This window comes from Opisthocomus hoazin, chromosome 25 (assembly GCF_030867145.1).
Source record: "Opisthocomus hoazin isolate bOpiHoa1 chromosome 25, bOpiHoa1.hap1, whole genome shotgun sequence".
NCBI classification, from domain to species: domain Eukaryota; kingdom Metazoa; phylum Chordata; class Aves; order Opisthocomiformes; family Opisthocomidae; genus Opisthocomus; species Opisthocomus hoazin.
In genome coordinates, this window is record NC_134438.1 from 8,085,396 (window position 1) to 8,103,643 (window position 18,248).

Below are 18,248 nucleotides of genomic sequence, written 5' to 3' on the forward strand. Positions count from 1 at the left end.
TTAAGGAAAAAAAAAAAAAAAGAAGGAGAAGGGATCAGAGCAGCCGCCAGAGAGAGGGCGATAGAGTCCACTTTCCTCCAACTGCCCTGGGTCTCCTTCCCTCACTCTCTCCTCTTTAGCAACACCAAGAGCCCCAAACTGAACCCAGAGCAGCTTTTTCCATCAGTTCAGTTCCCTTCCCTCCCTCTGTCTCACACACGGCAAGAAGAGAGCCCCTTCCTCCTCTTGATTTCCCTTCGCATGCTCAGCCTCTTGTTTCCTTTAAAGCACTGGAAATCCCCCCTTCTTGCCCCCACTCCTCCATGCAGACTGGGATTGCAATGGGAGCTTTGCAGATTGCTGGATTTTCCATCCTTTTCTTTCTCCTCTACTCTGGAAACACGCTGGCAAATAAAGCCAGTCAAGGTAAGAGAAAAATCTTCCCAGCTTGAAGGTTTGCTGTTTGATGTGTGGATTAGGCAGCTGGACCTCCTCTTCAGATCTGGGGTTTTATATGCAGGCTGGAGAAATTAGCAGCAATAACAACAAATAGTGGAGGGGATTTTAAATGTCGCTTGCAGATATTCTTGCCTGCTGCCTTTGATTGGGGTTGGGTTTTTTGTAAAGTCTTTAACGAGTTGCATTTCTTACACTTTATTTTTTTTGGTCCGGACTCTTTATCTCAAGGCAGGGGTTGCAGAGGCAGAAAATTAGGGGGTGCAAAGGTGTCTGCACCCATCTCAGGGAAAAAAATGCTGTTTGGAAGGGTTTAGGGGGCTTTTCTGATTTTGGGGTTCCAGTGTCTGTGAGATGGGGCTAAGTGGCACGGTGGTGCGGGCGAGGAGGGCTCGTTTTGGGCTGGGTGGGAGCGAAGGGACGGCGGAGCGGGTGTCTGTAGTGCATCTGTGTTTGTGTGTTTTACATCGGCGCGGGCTGAATCTCCGATGTTGTGCTATAGCGGTGTGGGCTGCAGAAAACTTCGGGTAGCTGAACACAGCAAAGCCTGCAAAACACGGGAGCGCTTTCCCTGTCTCTAGAAAAGAGAGGTATGTCCCATCGGTATCAACTGCAGGCTTTTCTGCTCCACCACTCCCATACTGAGCCAGAGTTTCTCCTTCACAAACGTACACATGTAGCTTTATGTATGGTCTATCTATACCTTAGGTTTTCTATAGCACCTCTATATTTAGCTCGGATTTTTCTCTATGTACACGCACAGGAGTGCGCGCGCACACACAAACACACACAGCCCTATGTGCATGGTCCTGTTGGCTGTCTCGGAGGGTTTTTTTTTCTCCTTAATTCACCACTATCTATACAATCTGATGGTTTTTCTTTTCTTTTTACATAGCACTTAACAGTATGTAAGATTTATCAAAACCAGATTTGGCTCTTGCTATTGTAGTAGCTGCATGTTTATGCGTACAGCGAGATTAAATAGAGTGTGAATGAAATATAGGAGTGCAGGATATAATTAAAGATCTCTTGTAGGCATTAGTAATAGGCATATTTCAGCCACGTGCGTGGTCACCCTGCGCCCTGTCACCGACAAAGTTAGAAGGAATTTCAAGGCTATTGTCTTATCTGGCTTAAAGAGTTCTTAAAACAATAGGCGACTTTTTGGGAGGGCAATCTGGGCAAGCATGGGGGAGATTTTCCAGGGCAAAGGTTTGGTGAGAAGTCGTCCAGCTTCACGTAAAGCTTTATGATTTAGGCTTAGAAAGGAATGCTTAGGTTTTTATCCCCCCTCAAATTATCTTGAGTGTATGCATTGCTTTCATTTCTTATCATAATATTTATTTATTAAGGCCTTTTGGTTTCCAGTTCCATTTAAGCCTGAGCCAGAATTGCATTAAAATAGCAAAGTAAAATTCCATCGTGCAGAGACTTGACAGATCCCTTCAGGGAAGGAGAGGGGTGGAGTGGGGGTGGAGAGAGGTGAGCTCAATCCTGTGCCGGGGTGGATTGCCCGCCGTACGCCCGGGACGGTGCTGGCTCCTCCTGGCCCCCGGCGAAGGCACCGAGAAGACCCAGGGGGTCCAGCTGCTCTGCAGCCGGGGGCTTTGCAGCGGAGAGTCAATCCCCAAAGCTGCTGCCGGGGGATTCTATGGGGCGGCGAGGGGGAGGTGGCCGTGGAGGGGTGGGGGTTGGTGCCCATGGGGATGCGAGGGCTCCGGGCAGGGCTGGACCTGGTCCTTTTTGGATGAGGCTGAACTCGTGGACCCGGCATTACTGACTGCAGATAATGCTTTTCCCAAGAACCCACTATCGCCTGGTTTCTCCATGCATAAGCGTCGTTGAGCTCTTCGAAGCCACCCCATGTGCCTGGGCCGTGTTTTAGTAGGATATTTCTGAAAAGCATCTAGTGTCCCCCCTGCATCTGTGGGGTGATGCCTGGAGGATGGGGTACACATCACACTCTGCCCTCACCAAAGCCTTTGCCCTTTCGGGGGACAGCCACCCTCTCCAGGTGACTGTCACAGGCTGGGGACGGCTCCTGACCCGTCTGATAGGTTTCTTTTGCCGTGATAACGTCACACTGTGCATAGGGCTTGCTGGCTCATTCCTTGTGCTGAATTACCCCAGAAAGTTTAGTCTGTAGGGAAGGAAGGATTTAGCAGAGCCATCCGCCGGGCCTGGAGGATGTCTGCCAGAGGACCCGGCTGTCTGCTGGCTTTAATGGGTCAGCTTAGGGCTAGGAAAGCTTTCAAGAGGAGAACTGATGATATACATCCAAATAACACTGGGGAGGCTCCCAGCACGCGCTCAGCTGGGCTGAAGTCTCCCTGCGGTCCCCAGGCCAAGCTGCCCGAATGGCCCAAGCTGCTGACGTACCCGTGGCTCCCCTGTTTTTTGGACAGGTAATGCCACCCCCCGTCCCCTCCCGTCGTCCGTCAGTCTGTCTCGCAGCCTGCCAGGCAGAAGAGCCTGTCCTGAGCTCCCACTCTCAACGGAGCAGTGCCCTCGCTGTCATCTGCCATCATCGGTCCCTCCCCGTGCCCAGGGGAGGATGAAGCCCAAGGGCTGGCAGATTGGCACCCTCCTCTCGTACCAGGGAGCGCCTGGACCCAGCCTTGCCGCACTGCCCTGGCAGCAGCCCCGTCACCCGAGACGCGTCGCAGGATTCACCACCTTATCCTGCAACCGAGTCGCACGTCCCCTCGGAGGGTGCTGGGGGAACGGGGCCGGGAGGGAGCTGCAGCCTCTCCCTCGGGGACCCCAGCACCCCAGCTTGCAGCCCCTGGCACTCCCGCAGCCCCCGCCACCCACCCACTGTGGGGTCCTGAGTGGGACCACGGCCCCAGCCAGCTCGATGGTCACCTGTGGGTAAACCCAGACCTTTTGGCCGGTGCCGTGCGGCCGCCCGGGGACGGAGCCACGATCCCGCGCGAGGGGCTGGGTTCGGTGTGGATGCACCTGCGGAGTCTGCGCCGCCAGAGATTATTTTTTTATAATTTTTTTCTAAGGAGTCTAAAATTTTCCAATTGCAGTGTGGAGATGCTGTTTGATTCTCCTCCCATCTCCGCCGAACCTCCTCCCCCTTGGCCTCCACTTTCCTCCCTCTCATGCATTCACAGTGTGCGACTGTTGTGCCTGTCCCCTCCACCCCTCTGAAATATGAAATGTAAAACTGTAAACATTTCAACATACAGCAGTTCAAAGGAGATCTTTGACTGAGGGCGTCTAACATGCCTGTACCGAGATTAAAAAGGGGAGGGGGGGTTAGGAAGGAGGGAAGAAGAGTTTTTTTGTAACTGCCAACAGGAGTATAAATATTCAGACACCTCGAGTCTTCCAGTGCGGAGATGTATTGCTGTCTCCAAACTGCTCAGGAGTTTTTATTTTTTTTTCTTTTATTTTTATATAGATTTTTCCTTTGCAGACGGTCGCACCGGAGTAATCCATTTAGGAAAAAAGTATGCATGAATAACCTTAACCTTCACTTTCAAAATTATAAGTCCCCCGAGAGGCTTTAGGAGAAGCCTGGGATGGCAAATAAAGTTTGCTCTGTCTCGCAGCGCTGGAGGAAGCCTGGCCAGCCGTGTTTCGGAGAGGCCGTCTTCCCCACTGGAGATCTTGCGATTGTTGCTCCCAAAGCCGAAAGCAAACAAACACATATTTTTAAGGCAAGGCTTGGTCAGCCTGATAAGCCAAAAGAACAACAGCAACAACAATTCCCGGGGGAGATGAACATGCTCTTGGCGTGGAGCATCAAACCCTCCTTGGAGAAAATGCGGCTGAATTGAGCCGAAGAGACCGGGGTCGGCATGAGGAGGTGGGATGGGGATGGCGGGAGCGTTTCCAGCCCAGAGGATGCTGGATCTGGTGGTGGAACTGGGATCCGTTGGGATGACCCAGGCTGGCGCAGGGGAGGGGGAGCTCAACCCAGCTCTGCCCTCATGGGATCGGGAAGCGTCAATGGGGGGGGGAAAAAACCCTGGGGTGAGGGGAATCAAAACCTGGGGTGAGGGGTGCAGAGCGGGGTCTGGGCATGGGGCGATGGGGTCACCAGGCTGGAACCCCCCCCAGGTCCTCGCTGTGACTTGCGATTGCTCGTCCTTTATCCGTGCTCCGTCATTCCGCAGGGCCAAGCGCTGTGCCTGTGTCTGCCGGGTCCTGCCTGCTTTCCGGAGAGCTGGGTGGGTGTGGGGGGCGTTGGGCTTCCGCAGAGGGGCTGGCGCAGGGTCTCCATTGCGCAGTGGGATGCAGACATCCCCTCCATCCTGACCCAAGCATGGGTACCCACACAGGGACTGCCGGCACGCATCCCCGGCACAGCACCCCCATTCCGGCATCAAGCCATCGCCGACCCCCCGAGTTAGGAGCTGGAGTTCAGATAACGCATCTTTGGCCAATTTGCAAAAAGCTGCCCCGCAGAGCATCCTCCTCCCCTCTCGCCAGCCCCCGGCCCCCATCCCCTCCCGGCGGGATGCCATCGGCAGCACCGGGGCTGCCATCGGCCATGCCCTGTGCCCATCCCACCGCGGCGCAGCACGAGTCGCCCTCACGAGTTCCCTGGGCGAACAAATGATTAATAAACTGCACCACAGTGTCTGAGGTGGTTATTAATACCCTGGTAAAAAGAGCTACTGAAGTTATAAAGCTTTAATTTGGCATTAAGGCCAAGTGGAAACTCCGTGCGTCTGCCAACAGCTACACACACATCCCTATACAGACAGGCTGTTAATATATATGCCTATATAAAAATAAAGAATAAAATTAATTTGAAAGAAAAAGCTGAAGCATTTGCAGAAGAGAGAAAAAGGATGGTGGTTTTGTTTGTTTAGGGGTTTCCTGGCAAGTTTTTGCTGCCCTATCTCGGCCCCGTTGTCTAATTTATTGGGACCTTCAGCCTATGGATAATCCCATCTTTTATTCTTTATTTTTTAAAAACAAAATAAGGAAGTGAGGAAAGAGCCTCAATCCAGGCTCTAAAAATATACGAGCTGTTGCTTTATCCCCCCACTCGCCGTCATGTATCGCGGGCAGTGTGACGCCGCAGGGCAGGGTGCAAGCGTGGGACCTGGGTGCCTGCGGGCTCTGCCACTGCCTCCCCCAATGGCCTCGGTCAAAGCCCTTCGCCTCCCCAGTGGGTGCGCGTACCGGTCCCGGGGGGTTGGCGGTCCCCCCGCTTTTGGCACGCTCGAAATGGCAGTGGCGTTGAAACTGTCTGCCTCCGCTGCCTTTGAAATGGAGAATAAAGCTGCAGCTGGAGCGGAACGGGGCCCAACAGCCAGCGCTGGAAAATCCCACCCACAACGGAATAAAAAACATCGCCCGAGGCGCGGGGCGAGCTCCGCAGCCTCCTGCCCTTCGCCGCAAACCCCCCGGCACGGTGTGACGGCGATGCCGAGGACGCTCTCGCCCTCTGATGAGCCCTAATTAGCCCCAAAGCGTGGTGGGATGGGGAGGTGGGGCTGGGTGGGGAGCGGGGACCGCCTGGTGTGGGCGAGACCGGGGGTCCCCGACGGGACTTGGCGTCTTCATCAAAATTAAATTCCCTGCCTGGTGCAAAATCCCCTGGTTCTGGGGATTTGGGGCACGATGTGCCCGTCTGTGCCGTCCGGTTTGGGCCCGTTTCAGGCAACTTTCGGTGAAAAAGAGCGTCTTTGATTATTGGTCCAAGAAGGGGAGTGAGAGGCTGTAGGGGTGGAGGTCTGCCGGGGGTCCTGGCTGGCAAACCCCCCGAAAAAACCCCACCTGGGTTTGGGACCTGGCCTTCAAAAGGTCCCCACGAGCAGGGGAATGAGCAGGGCACACCCCAGCGAGGAGTCTGCAAGAGCAGATAGGGATGGGAACAGCAATAGGATTCTTTTTTTAAAAAAATCTTCTCTTCGCTTGGCTTGGAAATGAAATCTCTCGCACCTTGGTGGTGGCGGGGAGCACCTGCAGCGTGGCCGCTGGAGGTTTCTTGGATGGAGGAAATTCTCCCGCAGGAAAAGCAGGCTGTCCCGACGGCAAACCTTCCCTTTCATGGGAAAACGCCGCTTGCGTTGACAAAAAATGCAAAAATTTAGTTTTTCAGAGGGCTGTTTTTAAATCTACTACATCATTTCTGAAGGATAATTCTTAGGAGCCAAAATTTTGGTATTCGAAATTAGGATCCTTGCCAATCTCGGGATGGCTCCTGGGATGCTGAGGAGGGTATTTATTCACTCTTCCCACACACACACTTTTTTTCCCCTTTTTTTTTCTAATCCTGTAACCTTTCAGAATGTCTCCAGCTTTGGAAAAATTACAGAGTGGCAAATTTATAATGTTTTCTTTTGTACTTTTGCTGCTGTGTAATCATTCCAAACTTAGAGAAGTTTTGAAATTACAGAATGGAAAAAAAGAGATAGAAAAAAAATAATACACATCTGCGAGCAGGAAAAGCACAGCATTGTATTCAGTGCTGTGGAGACGTTGTTCATTGTCTTGAGTTTGAGGGCACAGGAGGAAAAAGAAATACAAAATAAAACTAAAACAAAGGGGAGATTTTTGGAAAAAGGCTGGGAAAAGGTCAGTGATGTGATGACTGGTGGGTGCTTCGCGTTTTGGGTGTTTTTAGGGGAAGGAGATGGGGGTTGATGGATGGTCTGTACTGTTTGGGTGCTGGTTCCCAGCTGTACGTCAGGGTGGGTGCCCGGGGTGCTGGGACCTGGGAACTCTCACCTTGGGACAGTTGACTCGACGCATCGAGATGTGATTTATAGCTTGGGGGACAAGAGCCGAGGGAGGGCTCCGAACCACGCAGGGTTGGGACCAGGGTCTGCAAATTCAGTAGCTCTCTGGTTCAGCATCGGCTTCGTTGCGGTTGAGTCCCCACACCCATCGCTGCCCATGGAGCGGCAAGCGCTTGACGTCCGCCCCGCGTCCCCCTGCTCCGGTGCCACATCCCTCCCACCACCCACCCGCCAGCCCCAGCGAGGGATGCTGGAGCCAAAGGCGAAGTCGCTGCAGCCTGTGGTGGCAAACGGCGCTCGCTGGCCATGGAGACGCTTCCTCCTGTGCCAAAGGGCTCTTGAAGCTTGCAAATGTGGTTCGGAAGGAGTGAGCTCTGCAGTCCTGCGGCTTTTGCAGGTTTTTTTTCACCAGTGATTTTTTGTGCATGTTTTTAGGTTTGTAGGATGAGCCTTTTGCAGGTGGGTCAGGGATGCGGTGGGGTGGCAATGGGGTTTGTCCCCAGATGTGAAGTTTGTCTGGGGAGGAACCAAACCTGAGCTACTCTCAGCTCCCTGAAGGGACAACAGCCCTCCAGAGCCCCCGTGGGACCCCCAGTGCAGGGCGGGCTGCGAGCCTCTCCCCGGGGAAGCCGTTGGGTGCTGGGGTGGTCACAGTCCAGCGGCACCGTGGCCGATGCTGTGGGTGCCAGAGGCAGCGGTGCCGGCTGGGAGCGGGGTCCCGGTCCCCCGTGCAATCCCCACATCATCCCCGCGGCGGTGGGTCAGCCTCCAGCCGGTGATTAATGGCCCAAGGGAGGCCGTGGTGGCCGCGGGCCATGGCTAATGTCAAATAACAAATATGAATGCGGGCTGTAAATATTTATACAATGCGCAGGCACGTGCCGCCTCCCTGGTGCAAAGCTCTGCTCCCCCCGGGTGGGTGACTCACGTCTCCCGGCACAAAACTGCCGGGGTGGCCGGGAGAGGGCTCGGGCCGGTGCTCCCGCGGCCATGGCCCCCGTCCCGGCGGGGCTGCTGGAGCTGCTGCCTGCCCGCGGCTCGCAGGGATGTCTCATGTCCTTGAGGACGTCCTGGAGCAGTTCTGTGCTTGGGGCTACTGAAAAGCAGCTTTTTAAAGGCAGCTGAGAGCTTCATAGCCTGAAGGCTCCTCTTTGTGGGGTACAGGGAAGCTGGAGGGACCCTCAGATCCCCCGTCCCTGGTGGGACCCTCCCTGTCCCCATGGGAAGCGGCGGAGGCGAATTTCCCCGGGAGCAGAGCTGGTGCTCCCCACTTGCCCGTGGAGTCGGAGTGGGGAGCCCGGGGTGCTCTGGAGCCCTGCCCGTACCGAGGGAGCACAGGCGATGCTCAGCCCCCGTCCCCCCCCAGCTGCCTTACACCACTGCCAGGCATTGAGAGCCGGAGAGGGGCATGGGCCCGCTCCGGGGCACCCTGTCTCCCTTAATGCCTGCGGAGGGAAGGCAGAGAGCAGCCAGGTGAGCAGCCTCTTGCTTGTAATCCTCTGCCCCATGCGTTCGGGGCTCCTCTGTTTCCCAGATAACACTAAAACCTCCGCTCCCATGGCCTCCTGCCATGGCAAACCTTTGGGCATCACCGCTGGAGGCCATCACCGGCACGCGTTGTTCTGGCCGCGATGTCCCAGATACCGCAGTGCTGCATCCCAGAGAAGTGGGTTCAGGGGCAAAGGGGGATCAGTGGGATGTGAATTTTGGCTGTGTCCCCGAGGAAGCCTTGATGTTTTTCCCAGTTCTCCCTCCTGCTTCCCGCTCCCGGCTCCCAGGTTTATTTAATGCGGTCCCTGCTAATTCATGCACATTCCTCCGCGCCTAAGAATAGAAAGCGATGACGATTATTTGGGTGACTGGTCGGCTCAGGAAATGGCTAATTGGAGACAGAGACTTTCACCTCTGCCTGGGCTGGCTCCAGCCTGGGCTACGGGCGCCTGAGCGGTGTTTCCTATCATCAGACATGCCAAAGGGTCGGGAACTCGCAGGGTGGCTTGTACGAGTGCGGGGACACAGGCAGTGCTGGTTGGGAGCACGTGCCGCTCCAGCACCCACCCTGAGACCATCAACCACTGCGTCAGGGCTGGGTGCGGTGAAGCCACTAAGGAGCAGAGCAGCAGCATTGCTCCCTTGAGCCTTTGCCGTTCGTGGGCTGGTTGAGAAGCTGGAGGGCTGCTTGGTTTCCTCACCTCAGACGATGGCTCCAGTGGGGAGACGGGGAGAGCTCCCCCGGCTCCCCCCATCGCTCCCCCTGCCTCTCCCCTGCAGATGTCGACGAGTGCGTGGAGGGCACCGACAGCTGCCACATCGACGCCATCTGCCAGAACACCCCCAAGTCCTACAAGTGCATCTGCAAGTCCGGCTACACCGGCGATGGGAAGCACTGCAAAGGTAGGGACACACCACTGCCACCGCAGCCGCAGCCCTTCCGACCAGTGGCAGCCCCGGCAGGTCCGAAGCAGGCGCTGGCTCGTCAGCGATGTCCCCTGTCCTTGCTAAAAGGCTGCTTGTTTACCCCAGCCCGTTGCAAACCTTTTATTCCTCTTTTCTGCCCCAAACTCCTGGCCTGTTGACATTGCAATGCACAGGCATGGAGAGGAGTGTGACTGTCCCTGCCGGCAGCAGTGGCAGCCGTTGCACTCCCTCCCCTGCTCTGCCAAGAGCTGCATTTGCAAGGCTGGGACTGCCCGGGCCCAGGAGGGTCACCTGGGGCTTGTTTTGTACAAAGCTGGGCTTTTTTAACTGCGGGATTTCTGACCCAGAGGCTGCAGAACTGGGTTAGCAGCTAAAACATGAGAAGCTTAAAAAAAAGACATATAATTATAGATTATATAGATGTAGGTATAGAAGTAGATATAGATATAGACGTAGGTAGATATATAGGTATAGGTATAGGCAGCTGAGTGGGGCGTGGAAATAAAATGGGCTCCTTGGAGGAGCAGCAGCAGGAAAGCAAGAATAGAGCAGGGGAAAAATTCCCAGCTCTGCTGCGAGCGGGTCCAGGGCCGGGGTGGGCTGAGTACAAATAGCAGAGGCATTAAAGCGCGCTCCAGGCACAGCAGGGCTTTGCTGTGGAGATGGGCTGCTCTGCCCACCGCTGTCGGGAAGTCCCGTGTGATTCCCAGCACTGTAAGACAGCAGGTTAGCTGGAAGTCCAGGGTCTAGACTGGGGAGGCTGGGAGATGTTTTTGCAGAGTGTGGAGGGATGCTGTAGGTGATAATGGAGCTGGGGACCTGCTAGAATAAGCAGGGACATCAGAGACCCCAGGGCGCAATATCAGCCAGGTCGCAAACACACTGGAGGTGGGGCAGCAGCACCCGTGCAGCGAGTTGGCTGTCCTCAGCCAGCACAGCCCCGCAGCTCTCCTGCCCTCCTCTCTCCACAGACGTCGACGAGTGCGAGCGGGAAGACAACGCAGGCTGTGTCCACGAGTGTGTCAACATCCCTGGCAACTACCGCTGTACCTGCTACGACGGCTTCCGCCTGGCCCACGACGGCCACAACTGCTTAGGTGAGGGACGGACCCCTGGCACACACCGTGGTGGGATGCCGGCGTGTCGCAGCCGCTCGGCAGCTCAGCCACCTTGGGACCAGCCCACCAGCTTTTCTTGCCAGGCATCTCCTGAGCTCTGACCCCCCCAGACCCGTTGCAGAGCCAGGGGACCGTGGTGGCACTCCCAGGGCAGCAAGCCGGCTGCAGACATGTCCTGTGTCATGTTGGCTCACCGGGGACAGGTTTGCTCCCCATTGCATGGGAGTGCTGCCAGGGCAGGATGTCCCATGCTGGGAGGAAAACTTGCTCCATGGGTCCATCCGTGGACTGGGGGACACTGGGGTAAGGCAAGACTGGGTGGGCTGGGTTTGGGGATGCTGGGACTGAGTAGCAGCCTCCCCACAGCCGCGTGCTGGTGTGGCGAGCGGCCGCGCTGGCAGCTCTGCTCCGCTGCCGAAGGCAGGACCAGCCGGCGGGGCTCACCCGAGCCCTGCTGCTCGCTCTGCTCGTGCTTGAGGTCAGCCCTGCACCTGCCAAAATAGATGAGTTAATAGCAAATACGGTGGGGATGAGAACCAGCGAAGGGACTGGGTAAATAATCCCTGAGCCAAGACAAATGCGGCATCTGCCTACGGAGCGGCCGTGCATCCTCCCCAACACTTCCCACCGCCCCAAACTCCATCCGGCCGCGGCGAAGCCGAAGCTCCCAGCAGAGCCCCGAGGCTGGCCAGGCTGCCCGCGCCCCAGCACCCGCTTCCTCCCGCGGCACCCACGGGTGGGATCGCCAGGGCACGGGGCCGCCCGCCTTCCCCCCGCCTGGAGCTAATGCTATTTTCTAATTAGTGTCTGCAGAGGGGTCATTAATGAGCTCATCACTGGGAGGAGGAGGAGGGGGAAGGGATTATGGCCACATACGCTTTGCATTAACCACCATCACAGGGATCTTTGCAGCCTCCTCGGGGAGGGGGGAGATTTACACAGCTGGGAGGAGGCGCGGGCGGGCGGCTCTGCCTTCCTCTCCCGGGGGAGGATGAGCCCGAGGAGAAGAAAGGGAAGCCGGGCTCAGCGAGCTGCAGACGTCATGTGTTTACAGAGTCGGGTAGGAGGGGATGGAGGTGTCTGGGGAGCAGCCGGGTGAGGGGGGACCCCCAGCTCCCCCCTTGACGCTTTCCTCCGCTCATTCCAGCATCTTGGCTGCGTTGCTTTGCCATAGGGATGGTGCAGGTTTATTCCTTGGAGCCCAATTTACAGATGAGGACATCAAGACCCTCCGCACTCCGGCTGGGTTTGCTCAGCAGCCACTCTTGGGGGACAGCAGGGAAGAACCCCAGTGGGTTTTTCCAATCCTTCTTCCTCCCCATCCTGACTGTGTTTTGCCTAGGCTGCAATCATCCCCTCTTTGCCAAAAGAAGGAGAAGCAGAGCAAAGCAGAAGGTCATCCTCAGGCTTTGCAGGCGCCGAGCTGGAGGTGGGTCAGGGTGCATGCCCACCAGAGCTCACCGGCCCCCCATTGCCCACCCTGGGCGACCTTTTGAACCAGGACAGGAATTCGAGCCCCGGTCCTGACATGGGCCCTGCTGGCTTCTGCCCATCTCTGTTGCATTTAATAAAACAGGTATTAGAGTGGTGGAGTCTCGTTTCAGCCATCGGGTTTGAACGGCTGCCTCCTCATTTTTGTGCGGAGCTTGAAGGAGAAGTCGCAAGACATTAAGCCCTTGTTATAAGCAGGGGGATTTGAGGAGAGTTATTGGCATCTGCAGGACATAGCTGGGCTGGGAAGAGCCTCGGAGGACGCTGCAAGCCTCCTGCCATCACAGAAGCCGCCGCTTTTGTGCTTGGCTGCAGCCTGGCTGTCAGCCCTGGCCTGCCCTGGGTGGGAGATGATGTTTTCAGCACCTCCGTTCCAAGGGAGCAGGTTTGTGGGGTGCTCCTGGGCTCTGCTCCTGTGACAGTTTCCAGCTGGAGCTGCAGCCCTTGCTTTGATTTCTGAGCATCCCCCGGGGTTGCAGCATCCCCCCGGGTCTGCAAGGCACCCGCGCTGCTCAGGCATCCATCCCTTTGCCCAGAATCAAGGGGTTTTGGCCCGTGCCGTGCCACTCGGGGAGCAGGGCGGTGCTGGGGGGGCTGGGAGCCCCGCGGCGCGTGCCGTCACCGAGCCACTATTCCGGCGTTTCCGGCAGCCGATGTTGGCGGGGCTCAGCTTTCCCCTCAGCCGCCAGCTTTGCAACGCTCGAGTTCACAGGAGGTTTTCTTTGGCACGGGGCCCCTCGCCCCCCCGCCCGATGCCGACGCACAGCCCCGGGACCACGGCAGAGGTTTGCCTCTCTGCCCAGGCCCGGCGTCCCGGTTGCTCTGGCACCTCGGGGCACCGGCGAGTTCCGCTTGGACCACTGTCCCCAAAACCCTCTGGAGAGAGCAACGGGCTGTTGCTCTTCATTAAACGAGGATCTGCAGGGATGAAGCAGGAGTAGCGCAGGGTGAGGGCATCGCTTCTGCCAGGGGTGCACATCTCGAGCCCCTTCCAGGCTTGGATTGTTAAACCGAAACAGGCACAGGGCAGCAGAGCTGCTGGGGATCTGAGTCTCCTTACAAGTAATTATCCCCGCTCTGGGCTAAGGTTTCCCAGCTCCCTCTAATGAAGTGCAGGCATCCCCAGCCGGCGATGGGCTCAGAGGGGCTGGGAGCCGGGGGCGGCTGCAGCCAGCGTCATGGCTGAGCGTCCTGGGTGCTTTGAGGATGCCAGGACAAGGAAAATCCCTTCCTCTATCATTTGGCATTCCCATCTGGACAGTGAGACCTTTTTTGCCCATGGGCTGGGGAAGCTGTGTGGCCTCTGAGACCCACCCCTGGATGTGCTTTGCCTTCATCTGCTGCAGCCCTAGGGCATCTCCATTTTTTTGTAGCTGGGACATCAGAGGTGAAAAGCAGAAATTATTTGCTCCACAGCATATCTGTCGCACCCGGTTCCCCATCCCCTCGGCGTGCCGCGGTGCCATGCTCACCCCCTGCCACCTTCCCTTTGCAGACCTGGACGAGTGCTCGGAGGGCAACGGCGGCTGCCAGCAGACCTGCGTCAACATGATGGGCAGCTACGAGTGCTTCTGCCGGGAGGGCTTCTTCCTCAGCGACAACCAGCACACCTGCATCCAGCGCCCCGAAGGTTAGTGCGTGGCATCTCCCCACCCCGGGGCACCCTCCGTCCCCTGCATTTATCGGGCAGAGCTGTCCCCCGTCAACCCCGGCCGCCCCTGCACGGTGCCTGGCTTTGGGTGCTGGTGCTGGTTCATAACCCTACTCTGTGCTGCAATTTTAAAAGCAAATTTATTATAAGCACAATGGGAGAGGATGCTGTGGGGCTGATAAACATCTCTGTAACAAAACCCTCGCAGGCCCCTTCGTCAAGCACAGTAATACCAAACGGAGGATGTTAATCCTCCATCCAGAGCATTTCATTAAATAAAAGGTACCCGGAGATCCTCACGCCACCCTGTGAGACTCATCTTCTCCTGCCAGGTCCTGCGCAGCACTGAGTCCTTCGTCTCCATGTCAGCACTAAATTGCTGCCGTCTGGAGCGATCTCTTAGCCAAAATAGGAGGAAATGAGAGATTTTTTGCGTCTCTGCTGATTTTTATCTCCGCTTGCTTGGCAAAGCTGGCTGAGTGTTTTTGCTTTCCTCCTTCCCCCTTCCCAGCTGCGTTGGTCCCTCCAGCTCCCCAGGGAATCTCGCCAGCCTAGGACAGCTCAGCGGCTGTGGTGGCATCTCCCATGTCGCCGTCCCCTGTGTGTCTGGGAGGGACGCGCCGGCTGTTCCTTCTTCCTGGTGACGCAGTGGGTGGCCCCTACTGAGGACAGGGATGCAGGTGCTGGGTTTTGAGCTGATTTTTTGAGCTGAACGGCTGCAGATTGTTGTTGGCCTGAGGAGGTCTGCATTGCTGCTGCACCCCGAGATTGATCTTGTTGCTGCTGCATGGTCCCCGAGCTCAGGCTCAGGAGTGGCTGCTGAGGACGAGGGGTGGGAGGGCTGCAGCTGCTCCCGGGGCTGTGAGCCTGGAAAAAGCGGAGAGCTGCAGACAATTTGGGGTCCGACGTTAAAGCCTGTAAAGACTTTACTCCTGGCTCTCGGGCACTGCCAAGGCAGAAGCATTCAGTATTAGCGAGCTAAACCTCAACATTATGGCTGCTTCCTTCCTTTTGGAGTCCTTGCCAGCTCCTTGTCTCTCTTCTCCCCTGGAAGGAGGCTTTCTTCTTTCCTTCTGTTCTTTCTCCATTTCTCATTCTCCCTCTTGCTTTCCTCTCTCTGTCGTGATGCAGAGGGGATGAAATGCTGCTGGGTTGAGACACCCAGGGGATGGATCCCAGGACCCCCTTCCTGCGGCACAACCCTCTCCCTCGCACCAACTAGTCCCTCCCAGTAAGGAGACGCCAAGGGTTGGGGCTTGCTGGGTATCGGTGCCTTTAAACCCTGTTGCACTAAGCCAGACAATGACAGCAGAGCAACCAAAAGCAAAAGGGGTGAGCAGGGTCCTCATACGGTGCTGGGGCAGGAGCAAATGACGTTGTTGCAGGGAGAGGAAGGATCAAAGGGGGTGCATGGGTGCATCCCTTCCCAGGGTGTACGCACAGAGGGATGTGTCCTGGCATTGTGCAGTGGAGGAGGATGCCGTGTCCAAGTGGAATGCCCTGGGGAGTCTTAGAAAAACAGTGTGCGGCCGTCCTGGCCTGGAGTGCAGCCAGGCATGCGGATGCTGGAGCTTGCATCTCCACTGGGACATGCTGGGGGATCTCTTCAGATTGCCAGCGGTCGGGACCTGGCTTCTCTGGAAGGTGGCATCTCCAGTGGAGCAGGAGCAGGGTCAGCTTCGGAGGTCTCAGTGTCTGCGTGGCACCAGGGATGCAGCGGAGGGGCTGCCAGGTAGTAAAGAGCAGCAGGAAAAAAGAGGAGGAGAGAAAATCCGAGGAGAGGCTGAGAGCGCTTGGCTGTCCCCAGCATCACTGGGCCACTGTGTGCCCCGGGGGTCCCAGGGCAGGGCTGAGTGGAGCGCGGGGGCTCGCAGCAGCATCCCAGCCCTGGTGCAGGCTGGAGGGTGTCAGGGGGGATGGAGTGGGGCTCCCCACAGGTTTGGGGTTCCCAGCCCCAGCACGGAGGCCAGGGACGGGAAGGCTGCTGCCATTGGAGGCAGGAGACTCTAATTACAGAGGACTTTCCTGCCACTGCAATTACAGATGATGGCCCCGTCCTGGAGCAGAGCCAGGTGGGATCTGCCGGGCAGGTGATGGGGAGCAGCCTGGGACACCCGCACGCTCCAGCCTGTGGTTTTTAACCCTTCCTGTGCATGGCTGGTGCATCTCAGCACCCTTCTCGAGGTGCCCTGACTCCATAAGGGTCTTCCCTTGCCCTTCTGCCCCGGGCTCTTGGTAGCCCACAGGGTTGCAGCTCTGCCCGGTCACCCATCCTGATGCTGGCATTGCTCACCGTTTGGTGGGCTTGGCCCCGGGGCGGCTGGAAAGGAGCTGACCCTCTCCGTCTGCCAGAAAAAGGCCCTGAGCAGGCGGTTGCATCTCCCAGAGGGCCATCCCCAGCTTGCTGTGGGCTTTGTTAAATGTCTCATAGACTCCTGTCAATGCCCTCTTCAGCAGCCGCTGATCCTGGCTGTCTTCAGCTGGGTGTCCCCGTGGCCTGAGAGAGGCCAGGGCAGGAGGGGCTGTGGACGGGTCAGCGAGGGTGAAACAGCAGCTCTGGTAATGGTAACCAGCAGCTCCCCAAACCTGCATTCCCCAGGGGCTGCCAGTGCCTGAATCCTCCCTGAGCCGTCAATTCATCCCATAGCTTACGGAGATGGCCCTTAGGGCTCAGCCTGGCAGAGCTACTCCAGGACTGTCCCCATCACCGTCGGCTCTGCCCCCCCCAAAACCCTTACTTGCTCAGCTGAACAATGCCATGACTGCTTGCCTGGGGGTCTGTAATCACAAGCATGCTCACCCCGTCCTCCTCATCTTCCAAAAAGGAGCTGCCTCGCTCCTTCATGTCAGTGCTGGGCCGGGCTGGCGGGCAGTGCTTGCCCCAAGACGTGGGAGCGTGCTCTCACCCAAGGCAATGGGAGGGAATTAAAGGTTCAAAGCTCCGGGATGGCTTCATCCACCTTCCCAAGCCTGGAGGTGCTGCCCTTCAAGGCACTGCACGGGGTTATCTGGTCCCCTCTAAGCTCCTTGCCTGCAAGGCTTTCCCCTCGTTGCCCCCATCTCCCCATCCCATCCCACCCCAGGCATCCCTCTGCCAACACAGACTGGTGCTGGCAAGCTTTTGGAGCTTTTCTTTGCTTTCTTCTCTCTTTTAGAAGGAATGAACTGCATGAACAAGAACCACGGCTGTGCCCACATCTGCCGGGAGACCCCCAAGGGGGGCATCGCCTGCGAGTGCCGCCCCGGCTTCGAGCTCACCAAGAACCAGCGTGACTGCAAACGTAAGGAGCACTCCAGGGATGGGGACACAGCCTCGCAGGGACCCCTAACCTTCTCCCAGTAGTACAGACCCCTCCTGGCCCTGCTGCAAAGCACCGACCCCCCTGGTGCTAGTTGATTTATCGAGCCAGCAGCCCTCTGGCTTCATTTTTCCTCTGGCATGCCTGGCTCTGCCTCGGTTGCCCTTGCAGATGATGGCATTCCCTTCTGCCATATCCCCAGGAGACATCACGCCCTTGCACTGGGCAGGCTGAAGTGGCAGCTAAAAGGGGTCCCAGAGGTGCAGCATCCCCTGTCCCTGTCCCACCATTTCACTTTCCCAAGGGGAGATGAGCAGGGAGAGTGCGATCGGCATGGGAGGAGTGCAGGAATCCTCTCCCCAGGGAATGTGGTGCTCTCAGGCTGTCTGATCTCCCGCCAGCATCTCGCTGGCACTGCCAGGGTTATTAAATAGATATGTATGTGTTTATGCAATTATTTTTATTTTGTTTCTCATTTGCTGTCTGCAGCAAACGTGTAAAATCGCTGATGGAATGGAGTTTTAATCCTACAAGCCTATTTTCTCTCCAAGCTAAATGAGCAGTACGCCTTGCCCCCCGGGGAGGGCTGGCAGGGATTCCCAGGGGCACCTGAGTCATTCCAGAGCTCGGGAAAGTCCCATGCTTCCCCTGTAACACCAGATCCAGGGTCAGGGGCAAGCAGCCCAGTGGTCCCCTTTGCTCGGGCTCCACCGGTGGCATTGAGCAGAGATGCAAAGGGAAGACGCGAGAAACCGCGGAGCAGTTTGCATCTGCCAAGATCCCGCAGGGAAAGTCAAAGGGCTTTAGAAATTATCCGGGCGGGAGGGATCTCTCTGAGGGTACGGATGAGGTTTTTCCAAGCCTGCTTTATGCTCCCGCTTGGGGATGCCGGATGGGGAGGAGAGGGGCTGGGGCCCTGGGTGACGGCCGGTGCTCTGCCTCTCGCAGTGACCTGCAACTACGGGAACGGGGGCTGCCAGCACACCTGCGACGACACCGACCAGGGGCCCAAGTGCGGCTGCCACGTCAAGTTTTTGCTGCACTCCGACGGGGTGACGTGCATAGGTAGGTGTGAGCCATCGCCTGGCCGCGGGGACGTGGGTCGGGGCGCGGGAGGGCTCAGATT

General features: G+C 57.2%; 1 protein-coding gene across 1 annotated transcript in view; it reads left to right on the forward strand.

The window, feature by feature from the left end:
* Positions 1 to 302: 302 nt before the first annotated feature.
* Positions 303 to 18,248, forward strand: part of SCUBE3 (signal peptide, CUB domain and EGF like domain containing 3) — a 35,223-nt gene continuing 17,277 nt past the window's right edge. The window contains exons 1-6 of the mRNA XM_075443006.1: positions 303 to 405; positions 9,417 to 9,539; positions 10,535 to 10,660; positions 13,668 to 13,802; positions 16,979 to 17,104; positions 18,071 to 18,187. Coding sequence (XP_075299121.1) covers positions 303 to 405; positions 9,417 to 9,539; positions 10,535 to 10,660; positions 13,668 to 13,802; positions 16,979 to 17,104; positions 18,071 to 18,187 — 730 coding nt within the window. The remainder of the gene's footprint in view (positions 406 to 9,416; positions 9,540 to 10,534; positions 10,661 to 13,667; positions 13,803 to 16,978; positions 17,105 to 18,070; positions 18,188 to 18,248) is intronic.